This window comes from Pseudoliparis swirei, chromosome 2 (genome assembly GCF_029220125.1).
Source record: "Pseudoliparis swirei isolate HS2019 ecotype Mariana Trench chromosome 2, NWPU_hadal_v1, whole genome shotgun sequence".
Taxonomy (NCBI): domain Eukaryota; kingdom Metazoa; phylum Chordata; class Actinopteri; order Perciformes; family Liparidae; genus Pseudoliparis; species Pseudoliparis swirei.
This window is the reverse complement of record NC_079389.1, coordinates 12480928-12498150: the sequence shown is the minus strand read 5'-3', so window position 1 is coordinate 12498150 and position 17223 is coordinate 12480928. Positions and strand designations below refer to the sequence as shown.

General features: G+C 41.7%; 1 protein-coding gene across 1 annotated transcript; it reads left to right on the top strand.

Annotated features, from left to right (window-relative positions):
- Positions 1–949: 949 nt before the first annotated feature.
- LOC130202029 (coiled-coil domain-containing protein 8 homolog) lies at positions 950–17158 on the top strand. Its single transcript, XM_056427312.1, has 10 exons — positions 950–1204; positions 7938–8056; positions 8771–9179; positions 9348–9445; positions 9636–9777; positions 9999–10031; positions 13549–13632; positions 15023–15049; positions 15558–15578; positions 17103–17158. Exons 1-10 carry the CDS (start codon positions 1141–1143, stop codon positions 17156–17158), a joined length of 1053 nt encoding a protein of 350 aa, XP_056283287.1. The 5' UTR covers positions 950–1140.
- Positions 17159–17223: the final 65 nt, after the last annotated feature.

Here is a 17223-nt window from a genome sequence, read left to right as displayed (position 1 = left end):
ACTGCACCTCGGAAGACAGAGACAAAGCCTGGAACCTGTTAATGTTTATTGGGAATGAATACCTCATAGAAATGAGTCCTAAAGGAGTGAACTGTGACATAATGAACAAACAGCACTGCCGACTTAATATTTGTAAAGCGATTTTATTTGGCACAGAGGTGACTTAACAAAGTGGTAATGAATAAGAGAGGAGCTTGAGGAAAGGAAAGCAACATGCTCTCCTTTCAAATCCACCTACTGGTTGGTTTGCTAAAGATCATGTGTGGTTTTCTCAAACGGAAACCTAACATAAATTCAACATTATAATTCCAGTATTCAGTGTTCTCTTTAGAAACCTGATATTCCAGTAAATCCAAGTAAAGTATATATATATAAATGTATATAAATATACTGTGTATATATATGTGTTTATATATTATATATATGTGCATATGTATATATATATATATACACATGTGTACACATATGTATATGGTAAAGCCTACTAGTAGGGTAGATCGTTTGTGTGTCTTAACACATAAGATAGGATCGATCTTGTCAGTAATTGGCTCCTCAGTAAAAATCAATGCGACACCATTACCTTTGGCTAAGGGCCATTTGAAGTTACAGCATTAGGTTGCCTTATCTCACTGAAGGGGAACAGCTACTGTTGCTCTCCGTATCTATAAGGACGACGACTTGAATTAAAAACGGCATCATAATGATTTCCTGGATAATTGAGTTTTTTTTCACAACGCTCGCCGTGGGTCACTTTGCTATCTAAGCTGCATTGGCTAAGCCCCAGATGTATCCAAATCCTAGAGACGCCCCTGGTGGGGATGTAATGCCTTCACAGCACCGGAGACAGCCCTTCTGTCTGTCTGAGTGTGAGAGAAGAGACACGCCCACCTTAATAAAGAGTGGACCTTCTCTCTTCCAATCCAGACAAAAGGAGAAGACGACAGATCCGCGGAGGCGCGCACTGAGCTGAGCATCTGAGCACCTTGGAGACTCCACGGGTTTGATCCGACGCGCAAGAACGCACCGGCACACCGACACACACGCCCTTCACGTCCACCTGAAACGTTCAAGCCGGTTGACTGAAAGCAGAGGACAGAGGTCTGAGCCCCGGTTCAAGCGCAGCCAGAACACCGTGTTCCTATGATGTCTTACCTGTGGATTCTGCTATTAGGAAGCCTGCTGGCTACAAGCGCCAAAGCACAAGGTAGGCTACGGATTTATGTGCCAATTAATTCAGCCCAGCCTGAAGCTGTATGCTTTTGTATGGATGTCTATCTATCTATCTATCTATCTATCTATCTATATGTGATGGTATATGGTGTGTATATATATTTTCATATTTATATCTGTGTGTTTATCTTCAAGCTACTGTCTCATTTCCTCCCCTAATTCATATCCCTCAGTCTCACCTATCGTTCTCTCCTTTCTGCTAGTCTGCCTCATTACACACCCATACGTGTGCGTGTGTGTGTGCGTGTGCGTGTGTGTGTGTGTGTGTGTGTGTGTGTGTGCGTGCGTGTGTGTGTGTGAGCGCAATTGCCAGTGTCTTTTCCCAGTCTGTCTGCCTCCCTGCCGGCATGCCAATTAATTTCACCTTGAGCTGAAATCTACTTGTTTTAATCCATTTGGACGGAATGAATAAAAGCAGCTCTTTGCCTCTGCAGCCGAGACATTATCAGTGAATAAGATGTGTCTTGTAATGTGCCCATTTTTTTTGGACATGAGTTTTGGCCCACAGGGGTGTGGTTGGCCCATTGTCTTTATATACGTATTTCTCTCCTGTTCTCTCTCCTTTGTATCTCTTTCCTCCCCTTTTTAAATATCTCATGTCTATTGTTCTCTATATATATTTTCATCCTTCACCAATTGCTCTTTCCTTCATCTTCAGCTGCCCATGGTTCCCTGACCTTCCCCGCGGCACATGCAACGACTCCAGATTGTTAAAATGAGCAATAAAACTCAGAGGGAGAGAAAGGAAGCATTGAGAAATACAAAGACTCTGGGTAATATGGAGGGAAAGTAGGGGAGATGTTAGAAGAAGATAAAAGAGAAATGGTGTGGCCGATAAGAGGGAAAACAGAGATATATACAAGGAAGGAAAAAGTGAGTTGGATAGTCAGAGCAAGAGTGAACCAAATGGTCCCTATGCAAATACAATTTCAGTTGAACGTTAGTGCACTTGGATGTGCTCTTTGTTCATCTCACTCCACCGGTTCCCTTCTTATGAGCAGACAAGTCATCAGAGAGAAAACACCCTTACACCTTACACGCATATTTTTTTAACCCAAGGGATCCTGTTGTATAGTGATGCAGAAAATCCCCACTGGAGTGTTTTCTTGCTTGCATGCAAATGGTTCATATGTTCAGAGAAATATATGGTGTGTTAGGTCATGTGTGAACATCATGCGATAGAAGTTAAGAATTGGAAGTGTCTCCGTAACTATATACAGCTCCAGCTGTAGACAACACCCAATGAAACAACTAGTTTCAGCGCCTTCCTCTCCCCCAGGCCTCTCTGTGTGTGTGTGTGTGTGTGTGTGTGGGTGGGTGTGGGTGTGGGAATATGTTAATGTACAGAACATGTGGGAGTATGGGAGTGCGTCATTATTGTGTGTATGACTCAGTTATAGAGCATATGTAGAGGTACATGAAAGCAAAACAAGCTGATTTGTGCCAGGTGTGTGAACAGTGTGTGTGTGTGCAGACTTTTCTGTGTTTACACCTTCAACTACCAGTACATTAAAAAAACTCTTTCAGTGGTTAAGTGAAAGGCAGGCAGACACACACACACACACATATGGACACACACACGGACGCACACACACTCTCGCTCCCTCTGCTCCCATGGGGGCAGTTTCAAGGTGTGCATGATTGGGGTAAACACAGCACTTTCTGTCCTCTAAACACACAATAGAGCCATACCTGACAGAACAATGCACTGTGGAGGTTCTGTTGTTTCACCTGACGCACATGCACACACAGTCTACAGTGTACTGTTGCGGGGCTTGGTTCTTGGAGTATATACACTCAATATTACTTATGGAAGCATACACAGGCGATCTCACTTAGTCTCACGCCATCTCACGACAAGAACCAACAGCCATTTGTCATTGAGAACATGACTCACACTCCAATTTATGTAATGCAGACTGCATGTTACAAACGGGAAGGGATTTCCAAAAAGTTGTGGTTTTGTGATATAAGTGAACATGATATAAATGTAAATAATCTCTTTTTTTTTAATTGTTGGGGAAAAACTGTCATCGCGTGCCAAAGTAAACCGTTTCATTATATATCACGCTTTGGAAATCAAAACAGTGGCGCCGGCATTACTACGGCCATACCACTTCTATAAGGCGTGTGAAACTTGATGTCTAAGACTTTAAGTGCAGTCTTCACACTGTAGCGACCGTTGGTAGTTCGCCAACATGTTGTAACTTGCTGAAAGTGCTTTGTTAGTCACTATGTACTTGTATTTAATTGTAGTTGCATTTGGTGCTACATTTCCTATAAACCCTGTTTATGTCAGGACCAGCTTTTACAAAAGTTGAGTTGAACATCCCATGTGATATAAAAGTTATAAAACAGCTGAATGGACAGAAGTGTAAGTTACAAACATTTTCCTGTGATGGATTAAAGCCACACCGGATAAGTGCAGTATTCCATAGGGGAGAACGTCATGCTTATCTGATAGACTTGTTGGTTGACTGGGAACAGGGGGAACAGCCCTTAAGTTGAACTATATGGTTCATATAGAAAATGTGCCAACGTTTTTTTATTGCATTAGATGTACACTAGTTACTGATACATTGGCCATGGAGTCATTATATCAAGCCACTTGACTAGTTTCCTAAAAGAACACAATGTAACTGACAGTGTGGGGGTTTTTTCCACATGTGTAAACTGATTTGACTCGAAATTGCATTTTCACACAGCACATGCAGCACATGATCATACGATTGCGTGCGGCCATGTCAGGCACACACAGATGACTCATCCGCCTCCAGTGAAAACTGTGGCAGAGAGACAAAGATAGTTAAGTTAAGAGTTTGGGAGGGAGCAAGAGAGAGGAAAGGGGGAGACAGTGTTGAGGAGAAAAATAAGGAACACTTTGTTTCCATGTTGCACTAACACAAAACAGAACGCCGCTTAGGCAAAGTGTGAGAGGGAATTTGCCTTCCCGTGTGTGTGAACATGTGGTTGTTAGTATGTTCGGACTGAAAGGGGAGGAGACAGTGTTTTAATGAGTTTGTAGGCACGCATGTATGTGTGTGTGTGGTAACAGGTGGGGGTGAGAGGATTGGTGTGTGTGTGTGTGTGTGGGGGGTATGGGCACATGTTTTTAGTAAAGGTAGTTAAAGGAGGAAGTAGAGAACTGATTGATGGGAAAATAATTTTCTTCAGATTAGCAACAGAAAGAGAGAGAGCGTTAGTATCGGCAGTCTCTCTCTCACTCTCACACTACATGTTACATGAGAGCCACACACCTCACACATCAATGTACATGTGGGCACAATGACAGGCCCAATCATTTTCCACTTTCCAATAGACAAAATATAATACAAACACACGCTGACCAATTTACAATAAAATGTCAGCAGAAAGTAAACATGAAACTTTTTGTCAATTTTTTATCAAACACCTTCTCTGCACTGGCGAGACACATCAACGGGCTTCCAAACTGAGTTCAACCAGTTGAATATCGTGCCACGTTAAATCTCTGATTATATACACTGGTTTCTAAGGAAGTTGTAAAGATAGTGAATCATAAAAACACACACACACCACAATTGAGCATGTGCTCACACATGCAGTCTGGTTGATTCCACTCGGAATGCTGTTTGATTTTTAATAAACTTTTATTGTCCATCTTTGGTTCAAAGCTCGTACAGTGACATTCACAGGAGAACCTGTAGAGAGACAAAGAGGGCTTGTTTGTGTTGCTGTCAGTAACCATGCATCTGCAGGGCTCCAGACTGCGACCAAATGGTCGCATTTTGCGCCTAAAATTAGACACAGTGCGAGTAAATTTTTCATCAACTCGCGCATGCGCGACCAGTAAATTAGCAGATTTTTTTTGTTTTTGTTATTAAATATTTTTGTTGCTGACAAACTTGTTCTACACTTCAGCCCACTATAGTTAGCGGTAATGCCTGAATGACTGGTTTGCTAACCGACATTAACTCCAGAAGAAGAAGAAAGGAGACGAAAACCGAAGAAGAAGGCTGGCCTGTGTGTGTGTGTGGGGGGGCTAATGTGTGAAAAGAGGCGCACCGCAACGGAGACAATGCGACCGGCGTTGGCCGCAGAGTGAGAGGTCAGAGGGGATCCTCACCACCGAGCGGCGTCCCCGTCCCCCGAGTTGAATCTCTGGGTCGACTCAGCCGACTCTCACATGTCTGCCCCTAGAGACTGATGCTCACGGTAAACACATTCGATTGGGAGCGCGCGAGGGTTTTGAGAAAGTTAGCGGAAGGATTTAAGTGACAACATCCGGTTTTGCAAAGTTAGCGTAAAGAACCACGTGAAACAACATCCGTTTTTGAAAATAAGATGTCGACAAATCATACACGAACATATAAAAGTAAACAATGAACTGATTTTGTATCTTTAGAGATCGTTTCTGAGATTTAGCTTAACATATGCTAACATTAGAACATTTTTACTGGACCAAGGAAGAGTTTATAAAAATTAGTCAGACTTGTGTATGTTAAGAAAAGTCCTGTATATAGATTTCCCCAAGAGTTCCAGGAAATGAATGATGCAGATGTGTTCCATACATATCTGAAATCCCCTACAATAGCAATCAAACAATTGTAATGTATCAATTAGGACATTTTTCAAAGTAAAAGTCCTAAATGTTTAAAGAAATCTGTAATTTCTTTAATGTTTGAGTTGCTTTATATATGTATTTCCTCATAGTCCTCATAGCAATAATGCTACACAAAAAATAGAATGCTTCAATCGACACCGTGATCGGTATTATCGGTGATCGGCAGATACTGATTTCAGTGATCGGTGATCGGCACCAAAACCTGATCGGTGCATCTCTAGAAACCAACAAATGTTTTGATTGGCCACATCGAAGTGCAACATGCACATGCTCAAGGTATGTTTTTTCTTAAAATATGTTTAAACTCAATACAGTAACTTCTGAAGAGTTCTCTGTTGTGAATGTTTTGCAGTTCATGAAGGCAAAAAGGCATAAGATTGTATATTGTCAAATTATTTATCAGTAATACAGTAGAAATGATGGGAAAACTTTGCAAGTCGATTTATACTGTGCGCAGGGTTTTTCCTGCATAGAGAAAATTTGGGCGAGCCGAGAAGAGTTGTTAACGGGGGGAGGGGGTGCTAGTGAGGAGTGTGCTTATCCGTGTGCTTATCCGTGTGCGCGGATGTGTGCGCGCATCATGGCAGAGCGGCCAGCTGCTGATCACTCACTCAATATCTCGACTGCATGAACAGATGGTGCGCGCGCAGCGCGCCAAAAATGTTGACCCAGGAAAACCCTGTGTGCGCCCCTAAATTTTCTGCTTGCGCCCCTAACATTTTAAGTTAGGGGCCACTGTGCTCCTAGTTAAAAAAGTTAGTCTGGAGCCCTGATCTGTGTGCATGTCTCACATTCATGTTTCTGTGCACGAGTGCATGTGTGTGATTAGTCATGCTTTGTTTGGTCTCACATGTTCATGTGTGTGCATGTGTGTGTGTGTGCATGTGTGTCAGCACCACTGCTGGCTTCCAGATAATTTACGGTGTGATGGAAATACTTCAAATGTGTTAATGCCGCTCTGCCTCAAGGCTTCTCTGACTCTGATAGGATCTCACTTGGCAAACACAGTGACCATTCATTGAAACCCACTTAGCAATGAGCAACTGTTAGAAAAGATGAACAATTATTTATTGCGACCATATTATGGAACAGAGTTGTGACGCTCGGCAGCAAAACCCTGATGTCTCTTATGACTTTTTTTATATGTCTTCAATGTTCTGTTTCTCATCTTTTGCACTTTTTCAATCCATTCTTAATCATTCATACCACCATTTCTAGATAGTTATATCCCTTATTTATTAGTTGGTACCTGTATTTGGGAGACCATGATGAACCAGCATAGTGGTGAGTAGGCAATGCTGAAGTAAGCACGCCGTTTTGCTGTTTCAGCTTCTCACATGTGACTGGGGAATGTCACGGCACTGACGCAAACACACAAACGCCATGCCCATCTCACACGCAGAATGACGAAGATATGCGCTTTGAATGTTCTCATTAGTACAGAGTTGCAATGCTCGTGTTGAGGGTGATTCTGTTGAGGCAGGTGAGACGTGATCCATGCGTCTGTCATCCAGCTGTGGTTGGAGCGTCCACATCAGGAAGCGATCCGAGCAGGGTGTGGCTCCATACATGTGTCGGGGGTGATATAGTCGTCACAGAGAATGTAATGAATCCACAACATCATAAGGACCATAAAGACAGATGATCTGAATGTTATAAATGAGAACAGATGAATTAAAGGCATGTCGTTTTCAATGAGCAATGGTTTCTCTAAACTACCAGTCTAATCAGCCACTAATGTTCTATTTTAGGTTAGACTTATAATGTTTCCACTTGTTTATCTATGAGGAGTAGAGGGGACAAAAATAATAGTCAATACTGTCAATTTTAGAGATGTTGTGTTTTTAAGTTGCAAGCTTTGAAAGGATGGAGAAACTCCCTTTGAGACATGGAGACAGAGTCTGGGTTGCCAAGTCTGACTCTTCTTTTGAAAAAGATAATTATAGTTGCTCAGGCCTCTATCTCTTCAGATGCCAGGGTTTCAGAACAACCCCTTTATTTCCCCAACATTTTGAAGATATCTCTCAGTAGTAGGGACTTCACTGGATGTGTGTTGTTTCTTTCATCACCCTATTACTTTCTTTCTTCACATATCTCGATGTAGATGCTGAAGCCACAACGGAGGAGAAAGCAGCCCCTGATGCCCCGGCCCCTGAAACAGAAACAGCGACAGAGGTCAATGAAGACTCCGTCGCTGACAAGGAAAATGACCATATAGCTAAGGTGAAGAATGATGATACTTTTGTTTATTGGTTTTTGCTTGATTCATTTTTCAAAATCACTCAATCTGTCAATCAGTCCAATCTTCGTCTTTTATCTCAGTCGAGGTCTCCTGGTAAATCACAAATCTTAAAGCAACCACTTTTGGTTCCTTCGTGGTACTGACTATAACTTTGTAACAACTGGTCGGCGGCTGAGGCTCAGGGGGTTGACTGGGTCGCCGGTATCGGTTCAACCCCTGGCTCCTCCCGTCCGCGTGTGGAGTGAAACCCAAGTCACACCTAAAAAAAGTGAAATAAGTACAAGTCCGAATAATGTTTTAGGTAATTATGTAAAACAATACAATGATGTTATTTTTAAGGTTTGGGTCACTAAGACGTTGTACGCTTTGTTGTCTTTAGTCCCCACCTTCACTCCAAACCTCTGAATCTGTGCGACCTGCATTCAGTAAATGTCGTTATAAATCGTCAGTTATTCGATAAGCTGATATCAAGTAGCTAGAAAACATCTCATGTTAGTTCTTGGTTGGGTATTGAAAAAATTATAATAATTTTTTGTATTTCAGCAAAGTTCAAGTTTACAAATGTCTTGTCCTAAGTACAAGAAAGAGTTGGTGAAACACGAACAAATTAGCTGAAGTGACGAACTAGACACTCGTTTTTCGGGATCAGTATGTGAACATAATTTCTGGAGATGAATATCTTCTGCTAAATACAGGAAATTCCAGCTATAATGGGTGATAATGAAGCCGAAGCAGTTGACCCAGGAACTGAAGAGGCAGAACCAGTAGATACGCCTGCAGCCGAACCAGCGGATACTCCTGCAGCCGACGCAGGGGATACGCCTGCAGCCGACCCAGCGGATACTCCTGCAGCCGACGCAGCGGATACTCCTGCAGCCGACGCAGGGGATACGCCTGCAGCCGACGCAGGGGATACGCCTGCAGCCGACCCAGCGGATACGCCTGCAGCCGACGCAGGGGATACGCCTGCAGCCGACGCAGGGGTTACGCCTGCAGCAGACCCAGCGGATACTCCTGCAGCCGACGCAGAGGATACGCCTGCCGCAGCCGCGGAGGATACGCCTGCAGCAGAGGCGGAGGTGGAGGCTGCTTCAACAAAACAAGGTGATCAACAGGTGTTTGAATATGCAACTATGCACGCTGAAAATGAAACGCAGTGGCATTGAAATAAACAGTTTGTCCACAGCACTGTTCAAACCTCTCTTGGTTTTAAATCAAGCTATCACAGCCCATTCCATAACACATCCTCCCCTCTGCTTTTCTCTCCTGCAGATGATCTTGAGGTTGTGGATCCAAAGGCTGAGGAACCAACTGCTTTAGGAGAGGAGAAAGCTACATCGAGCACTGGTGGAACTCCTGATCAGGAGGAGGTCAGTAGCAGAGTTAGAAAGTCGTAAACAACATTTTATTCATTTCTACTCTGACAAATATACAGTTGACGAACATCCACATTTCAGGGATGCATAATTGCGTACATTCTGTGTATAAGACTTGCTATCCGAATGAGAAGTTAATGTGACCTTTCTACATCTTAATATTTTATATATTCATATATCATAGAGTGACGCCACATCAGCAGCAGATCCAGCTGCAGCAGATAATGAGGACACATCAACTGTTCCTGCTGCTGCTGATGCAGAACCAACACAACCAGCTGCGGAAGACAAAGTTGAACCAGAAGTGGAAGTCCTTGTTCCAACAAGTAAGACAATAGTTGTTCTGGTACATACCTTTCAATCTCATCATATGGAAAAAAAATAGTATGTGTCACAGAACGTCATGGGTTGTTTCCTTGTTTTAATAACATTGGTACAGAATAGGACTCTAAAACGGTACGGAAGAACTTATACATTGTTACATGCTAAGACATTGTGGACCATATGTAACTTTTTGCATTATTCTGTTCCTTGTCTTTGCCAATAGTTAATGAAGAGATTGTTCCTGTGGTGAATACAGGTACAACAAAATAATATATATATATACATATTTCTTTTGTTATGTTGTGTTTCTTCATTTTGATGGGGAAAACAAATATTAACCGTATGTACAACAAGGAGAGATGTAATGTACCAGGTTTTTCCACCAGTATAGTCTTGGGAAGGTAGGTAGAATAATCAAATTAATTCTCCTCCTTCATTTCTAAAACCACATTATATAATCCGTAACCTCTCTGGAGCCAACTCCTACAGCTAAACAAATGACAAACACATACCTCAAATAATTTCTTATTTCTCAAAAGCTCTATAATCATGTAAGAGCACCTCAGGGGAACACAATTAAAACCTATTTATTGCAGTAACCACAGTAACAATGAATACAGAAAGAAGCTGAACTGCTGAATTGATGCTTGGGACAGATGGAAATGTTAAAGTCCTACATGGCAGCCTTTTGAATTCATTAAATGAGTGGACAATAAGTTGAAAATCACTGAGCAGCATTAGTATTCATGTTTAAAGAGATCAATTCTGAAGCTCTGCTCATTATGGATTGTGTTTGAGTTGAACTGACTGAATACCTACATTTATGTATATTTCCCTTTAAACTCTGAACCTACTGCAATATGTACATATTAGCTTTCCACATTTAATCCCAGGAACACCTGTGAGATTATGCTTGCAATAGTATGTTATCAGTCATATAAAAGCATGTCTAGCTTTTATAATATATTGTGTATCATTTTCCTGTAACTCCCTATGTTCAAAAACAAATTGTTATACTTTTAGTATAAAAGTAATGAATCACTTAAGACGGTTATGAGGTCAGATTTTGGCCCCAACAATTATACCTCCTAAATTAGGGGTGGTATGGTTTGAGTAAGGAAACCCTTCAACTTTAAGGGTTAAAGTGTCACCCTATATTATTTATCTTTGCATATAATAATATTCTCTCTTCCATTCTCTCATTTCATCATTTCCTGTCCCAAGTGGTAGTTGTCCATACCTGCTTTAAAGCATAACATCCTCCTTTCCGTCACTTTTATATAAGGTGGCCATTATCTCCTCTCTTAGTCATGCTAAACACTAAGTGGGTTGCCGGGGATGGTTGAGGAAAGGGTTGCTATATGGAAGGAATCTTCCATGTGACATCTGGCAGGGGAACATTCTTGCACGGTAGTGCCAAAAGCAAAATAATTGAGAAACGGTAAGGAGGATATAGATCAGACAGGAGAGAAATGAGGAGAGAACAAGGTCGGGGAAAAGTGTCAAAGTGATGTGTAAAAACAAAAAGGAAAGCAAGAAAAAAAAGGGAGACGCAAGAGAAAAGAGTAGAAAGGAAAAGCTTGTGAAATGAATGGAAAGGCCCGAGAAGTTTAAAAGCAGAAAGGAGGCTCAGTCGATAGAATCGGAGTAGAACTTGGCTGAAAATATGGTTTCATTACTCGACATTCATCTGTGACCAATGATGCTTTACAACTGTGGTTGAGTATCGTTATGCCCCTGAGGTTCTATCTCAAATAATTCACCCTGCTCAGTCCCACATGTTGTATACAGTGCATCCGGAAAGTATTCACAGCGCTTCACTTTTTCCACATTTTGTTATGTTACAGCCTTATTCCAAAATGGATTAAATTCATTATTTTCCTCAACATTCTACACACAACAACAACCCATAATGCCAAAGTGAAAACTGTTTTTTGCAAATTTTTGCACATTTATTAAAAATAAAGAACGAAAACATAACATGTACATAAGTATTCACAGCCTTTGCCATGACACTCAAAATTTAGCTCGGGTGCATCCTGTTTCCACTGATCATCCTTGAGATGTTTGATTGGAGTCCACCTGTGCTAAATTCAGTTGATTGGACATGATTGAGAAAGGCACACACCTGTCTATATAAGGTATCACAGTTGACAGTGCATATCAGAGCATAAACCAAGCCATGAAGTTCAAGGAATTATCTATAGACCTCCGAGACAGAATTGTATCGAGGCACAGATCTGGCGAAGGGTACAGAAAGATTTCTGCAGCATTGAAAGTCCCAATGAGCACAGTGGCCTCCATCATCCGGAAATGGAAGAAGTTTGGAACCACCAGGACTCTTCCTACAGTTGGCCGCCCAGCCAGACTGAGCGATTGGGGGAGAAGGGCCTTAGTCAGGGAGGTGACCAGGAACCCGATGGTCACTCTGACAGAGCTCCAGCGTTGTTCTATGAAGAGAGGAGAACCTTCCAGAAGGACAACCATCTCTGCAGCACTCCACAAATCAGGCCTGTTTGGTAGAGTGGCCAGACGGAAGCCACTCCTCAGTAGAAAGCACATGACAGCCCGCCTAGAGTTTGCAAAAAAGCACCTGAAGGGCTCTCAGACCATGAGAAACAAAATTCTCTGGTCTGATGAAACAAAGATTGAACTCTTTGGCCTGAATGCCAAGCGTCATGTCTGGAGGAAACCAGGCACTGCTCATCACCTGGCCAACACCATCCCTACAGTGAAGCATGGTGGTGGCAGCATCATGCTGTGGGGATGTTTTTCAGCGGGAGGAACTGGGAGACGAGTCAGGATTGAGGGAAAGATGAATGCAGCAATGTACAGAGACGACCTCGATGAAAACATGCTCCAAAGCGCTCTGGACCTCAGACTGGGGCGACGGTTCATCTTCCAACAGGACAACGACCCGAAGCACACAGTCAAGATAACAAAGGAGTGGCTTCGGGACAACTCTGTGAATGTCCTGGAGTGGCCTAGTCAGAGCCCTGACTTGCACCCGATTGAACATCTCTGGAGAGATCTGAAAATGGCTGTGCACCGACGATCCCCATCCAACCTGATGGAACTTGAAAGGTTCTGCAAAGAAGAATGGGAGAAACTGCCCAGAAATAGGTGTGCCACGCTTGTGGAATCATACCCAAGAAGACTTGAGGCTGTAATTGCTGCCAAAGGTGCTTCAACAAAGTATTGAGCAAAGGCTGTGAATACTTATGTACATGTTATGTTTTCGTTCTTTATTTTTAATAAATGTGCAAAAATTTGCAAAAAACAGTTTTCACTTTGTCATTATGGGTTTTTGTGTGTAGAATGTTGAGGAAAATAATGAATTTAATCCATTTTGGAATAAGGCTGTAACATAACAAAATGTGGAAAAAAATGAAGCGCTGTGAATACTTTCCGGATGCACTGTATGTCACTTGGGTTTCCCCCAATTAATATATATAGAGCCAGGGTTTGGTATTCTTCCTGACAGATAATATCCTTTAATCTGAGTCAACACTAGTTCACGAGATCACCGACACACCCTCGGAGCAGGTAGTGTTCCAGTCCTTATGGAGGACACCTCTGCAGGGTCATCGCTGCAGGAGCCATTTGGGACTGAAGTGGACATTGTGGCAGATGTTATCATTAATCAGTTCAACATGCTACGGTGTAGTATCGAGTGTTTGGTGAACATCTGGAAGATATCCCTAATGGGCGTGACGGCAAAAGGTGAATGATATTGCATTTCTGTCTCCAATAATATCTAATTATCTTTTCAGATGTAAAGTTTAGCTTGGGAGATGCTCTGCCAGAAGAGAACGCAGTGGACAGCCCGGGAGAGAGGCGCAGCTTTGAATCTGGGAGTGAGTAACTATAATAACAAAACGTTTTGATATTACTATTGTAACAAATAACCAGAAAGTATGTAGTGATGCACACAAGTACCACTGATTTCACCGTTAGTAATACAAACAGGCACCGGAGAAGAGAAGGTTCATGGGGACTGAAGTCTCCTGGATGTCTTTCTTTATCCCTCAGTTTGAAATGACGCGAGACAGTGAGGTTAACCCAGCAGTGATGCATCGATCCGATGTGAGGTCCTAGAACAGGGATGTCATATGTGTACAGATTGTAAGGCCCTCTGAGGCAAATTCCTAATTTATGATATTGGGCTGTTTAAAATAAACTGAATTGAATTGAATTACCTTCTCCAAATGGAGTTTTTTATACTTTAAGCTGGTTAGCCTAAACTTTATATTTACAAGAACATGTAGACAGGAAGTGGATGAGACATTTGATAATGTATGTAATTTCTTTGTAAATGCTGAAATTAGTGACTTATATAAATATGGAAATGTCAACTATATGACTAGTCATCGTTCTTCAGAGAGGAGTATCGTTGTACTTCATGTACCCCATTAGAGCAGAGCCGCTCAATGAACCCATAGATATGTGTGTGTCAGAATCAGAATCGGAAGTGTTTATTGCCAGGTATGTTGAACATGCAACTTGACTTTGTCTTGAGCTCAAAAAAACTAATTATCCTTGTGGATCTATAGATTGCGATAATGCTGTTGCCATGACAAGACCACAAACTGATTTGTTTTACTTCCTGGGTTAAAAAAGTTGAATCGCCAGCCTCAAAGCAATTCGAAAGAAACCATTTGACAGCAACACTTACACGCTAAATGTCTCGCTGATTTATTCCAACACCTGAAAGCGGATTCATCTCTGTTGGTATTATCGGTGTAATCTTGTGAAATGCGCTCTCCTTTAGTGCTCTGTTATTTGCGGCTTCGTCAAGTTGAAGCAGGTAGAGTGCATCCATGATGTCCCAGGCGTATACAGACAGGCAGCACAGAAGGATATAACAATATTTTTTTGCAAATGGAACGAATCATAGATCAGAGTGAGAGATATCAAGGGCGTGTGTCCCCTTAAGATATTTCATCGCTCTCTAATATAATAAAACCATCGAAATGAGTGCACCAAAAGTACATTTGTGTGTGTGTTTGTGTGTGGGAATGTGTGTGGTTGTGTGGGAGTGTGTGTGGTTGTGTGTACAGACCGGTTAGGACAGAAATTCTAGACCTCTTAATGCCTCCGAGGTATAAACTAGCACAAAGATAATAATCCTGCTCCTTCCTTCTTCTTCTCTGCTTTATGTGCTTCATATTCATCAATAAGACATTTCAACTTTAATTAATAATGTGTTTCTTAAAATCACCTGTCTCTCCTCCCTTATCTTTTTAGTACATGTTGCTAGCTCCAGTGGAGAAGGTAAGAATGTTTTTTGTTCATGGTCCAAAATATATATAATAACAAAATAATAATTAAATCATGCCATCTGTCCAGAAACCGCAAACAATCCTAAAACATATGCATAGCTTTGCAGCCACAGCAGCAGTAGTGCTTAAATACAGTATACTAAGGAGTTCTGTAAACTGGTGAAACCCACAACATACGACAAGCATGCCTCTGAATAAAGAGACTCAGCGGAAAATTACTCTTCAAAACAATGACTGAAAGTCATTCCCCTTAAACCCTGGAGTCACGCTACTTCTGTTGAAAATGCTTCTGCTGCAGATAACTTCTGTGATTCTCAAGCAGACAGTATGACAGGTGCACGGTTGTTCCCGCTTAAATAATCCGTTGCTCATAATAATAATAATAATAATACATACAATTTCTATAGCGCTTTTCAGAATACTCAAAGACGCTGTCACATTAAAGGTGTAATGTCATGCCATGTTGCTCACTGTGTTTGTGTGTTCTCTCTTCTAAACAGCTGAAAAACCTGAAGCCCAAGGTGAGTTGTCATACTTTGCTTTCTTTTTTTGTTTTGAATACATTAACCCACCCACCCAAACATAGCTGCAGCGTTCCCCTATTGTCTTGTCTAATGCAAAAAGTAGTGAACTTTTCTGTAAACTTCAATAAGTATCTTTGTATCTTAAATTGAAGACAAGTCCAGGCAAAGGAGGCACATGCGGTATTTGTACCTGCAATTTGCAAAATGTAACCGAGTGACTGAAATATTTTTTGTACTGAGGCCTAGGAAAGGCTCGTCAAATATGGATGAAGGAGTTTTATGATAACACCTCTTTCCGAATGTTATAGCTGCATTTGTTCAAGCCCGAGGTGACCTCTGACCTCAGGCTTCTAGCATGCAGTAATGTGATAGGGGAAGTGGCTGCTGACCACGTATGGTTCCCATAACGTTGTGTTTCCATGCTGCATCTTGTCTGTCACTGTGTGTCCATGCAGTCTTTTTACATCAGACAAACTGGATTGTCCGTGGTGTGTGTTCGCTATTTGTGCACATGCATGTTCACACATGTCTGTGTCTACACGCCTTCTCTTCATTCTGAACTCACTGCCTTCTCCTGTTTCATTGCACCGACTTTCACTGACTCATTCTTTTTTCGTACGTTTACCTTTATCTTGTCACACAACTTCTCTGACTCATTCCACTCCCTTGTTGTTCTGCCCTTTTAACTCGGATTATAACTGGATTTATCGTTCTCTTTCATATTGACTTGTGAATTTAAGGTGCTGACTCACTCATCACACCCAAATATCCCTTCTCCCCTCCTCCTTTCTCTCTTTTGCCACGTCAGCATATCCTGCCGTTATTGCTCTGTTTTGACTGAAGTCACTGCAATAGAGAGATGGTATTTCGAAGAGATGCAATGGGGGGGGGAAAGTATAATGAATGATGTTGCAGATGTTTTACTCATATTCTAGTTCAGAATTGTAAAAAAAACTAAAGGTTCCAGATTTAGCTCTAGATGAGAAGTGTTGCCTTGATTTATGATCTGGTTTGTAACCGTTACTTTGACCAGTATCAACCTCCTTTACATTATACTTGTGCATTATACTATAATTATAATTATTTTGACTTGTAGTGTTGTATTTTGTATGTACTTTAACTAGAGCATGGTTATCATGGCATTCTAGGTTGTACAAAATATGTTCTTGGGCTTTTAACAGACAGACTGTGACACAGCAGGAACACTATTCAGATCAGTGTTGTCATAGTAACTGGGTTACAGGTGCAGACACATGCTGTCACAGTGAGTGCTCATAGGGCTCTAAGTGGTTGGATATCGGAACATGCTGGGACAGGATTGATGTGGTCTCACATACGCACACACATTATGTCATGTTATTAATCATTTCAACTGCAATGTGGCACCCAGCGTTGAAACTGAGCCTTACTGTCTCTTTAAGTTGCGTTACACGGACATTTGTAACACAGTGGGGTTACATGTGTATCACAAAAGATGCTCTAATGATTTGATACACATGTGTGTTTGTTTCCTTCTTACAGAGGCCAGCTCCGGCTCTGTAGCAGCCATCCTGAGTGTAATTGTGCTGTCTGTATGAACAATATATACAATTTCTATAGCGCTTTCAGAATACTCAAAGACGCTGTCACATTAAAGGTGTAA

Coding starts and splice junctions, on each gene's coding strand:
- LOC130202029 (XM_056427312.1), top strand. CDS start 1,141: ATGATGTCTTACCTGTGGATTCTGCTATTAGGAAGCCTGCTGGCTACA. Junction 8,057..8,770: donor AAAATGACCATATAGCTAAG/GTGAAGAATGAT, acceptor TGCTAAATACAG/GAAATTCCAGCTATAATGGG. Junction 9,446..9,635: donor GAACTCCTGATCAGGAGGAG/GTCAGTAGCAGA, acceptor CATATATCATAG/AGTGACGCCACATCAGCAGC.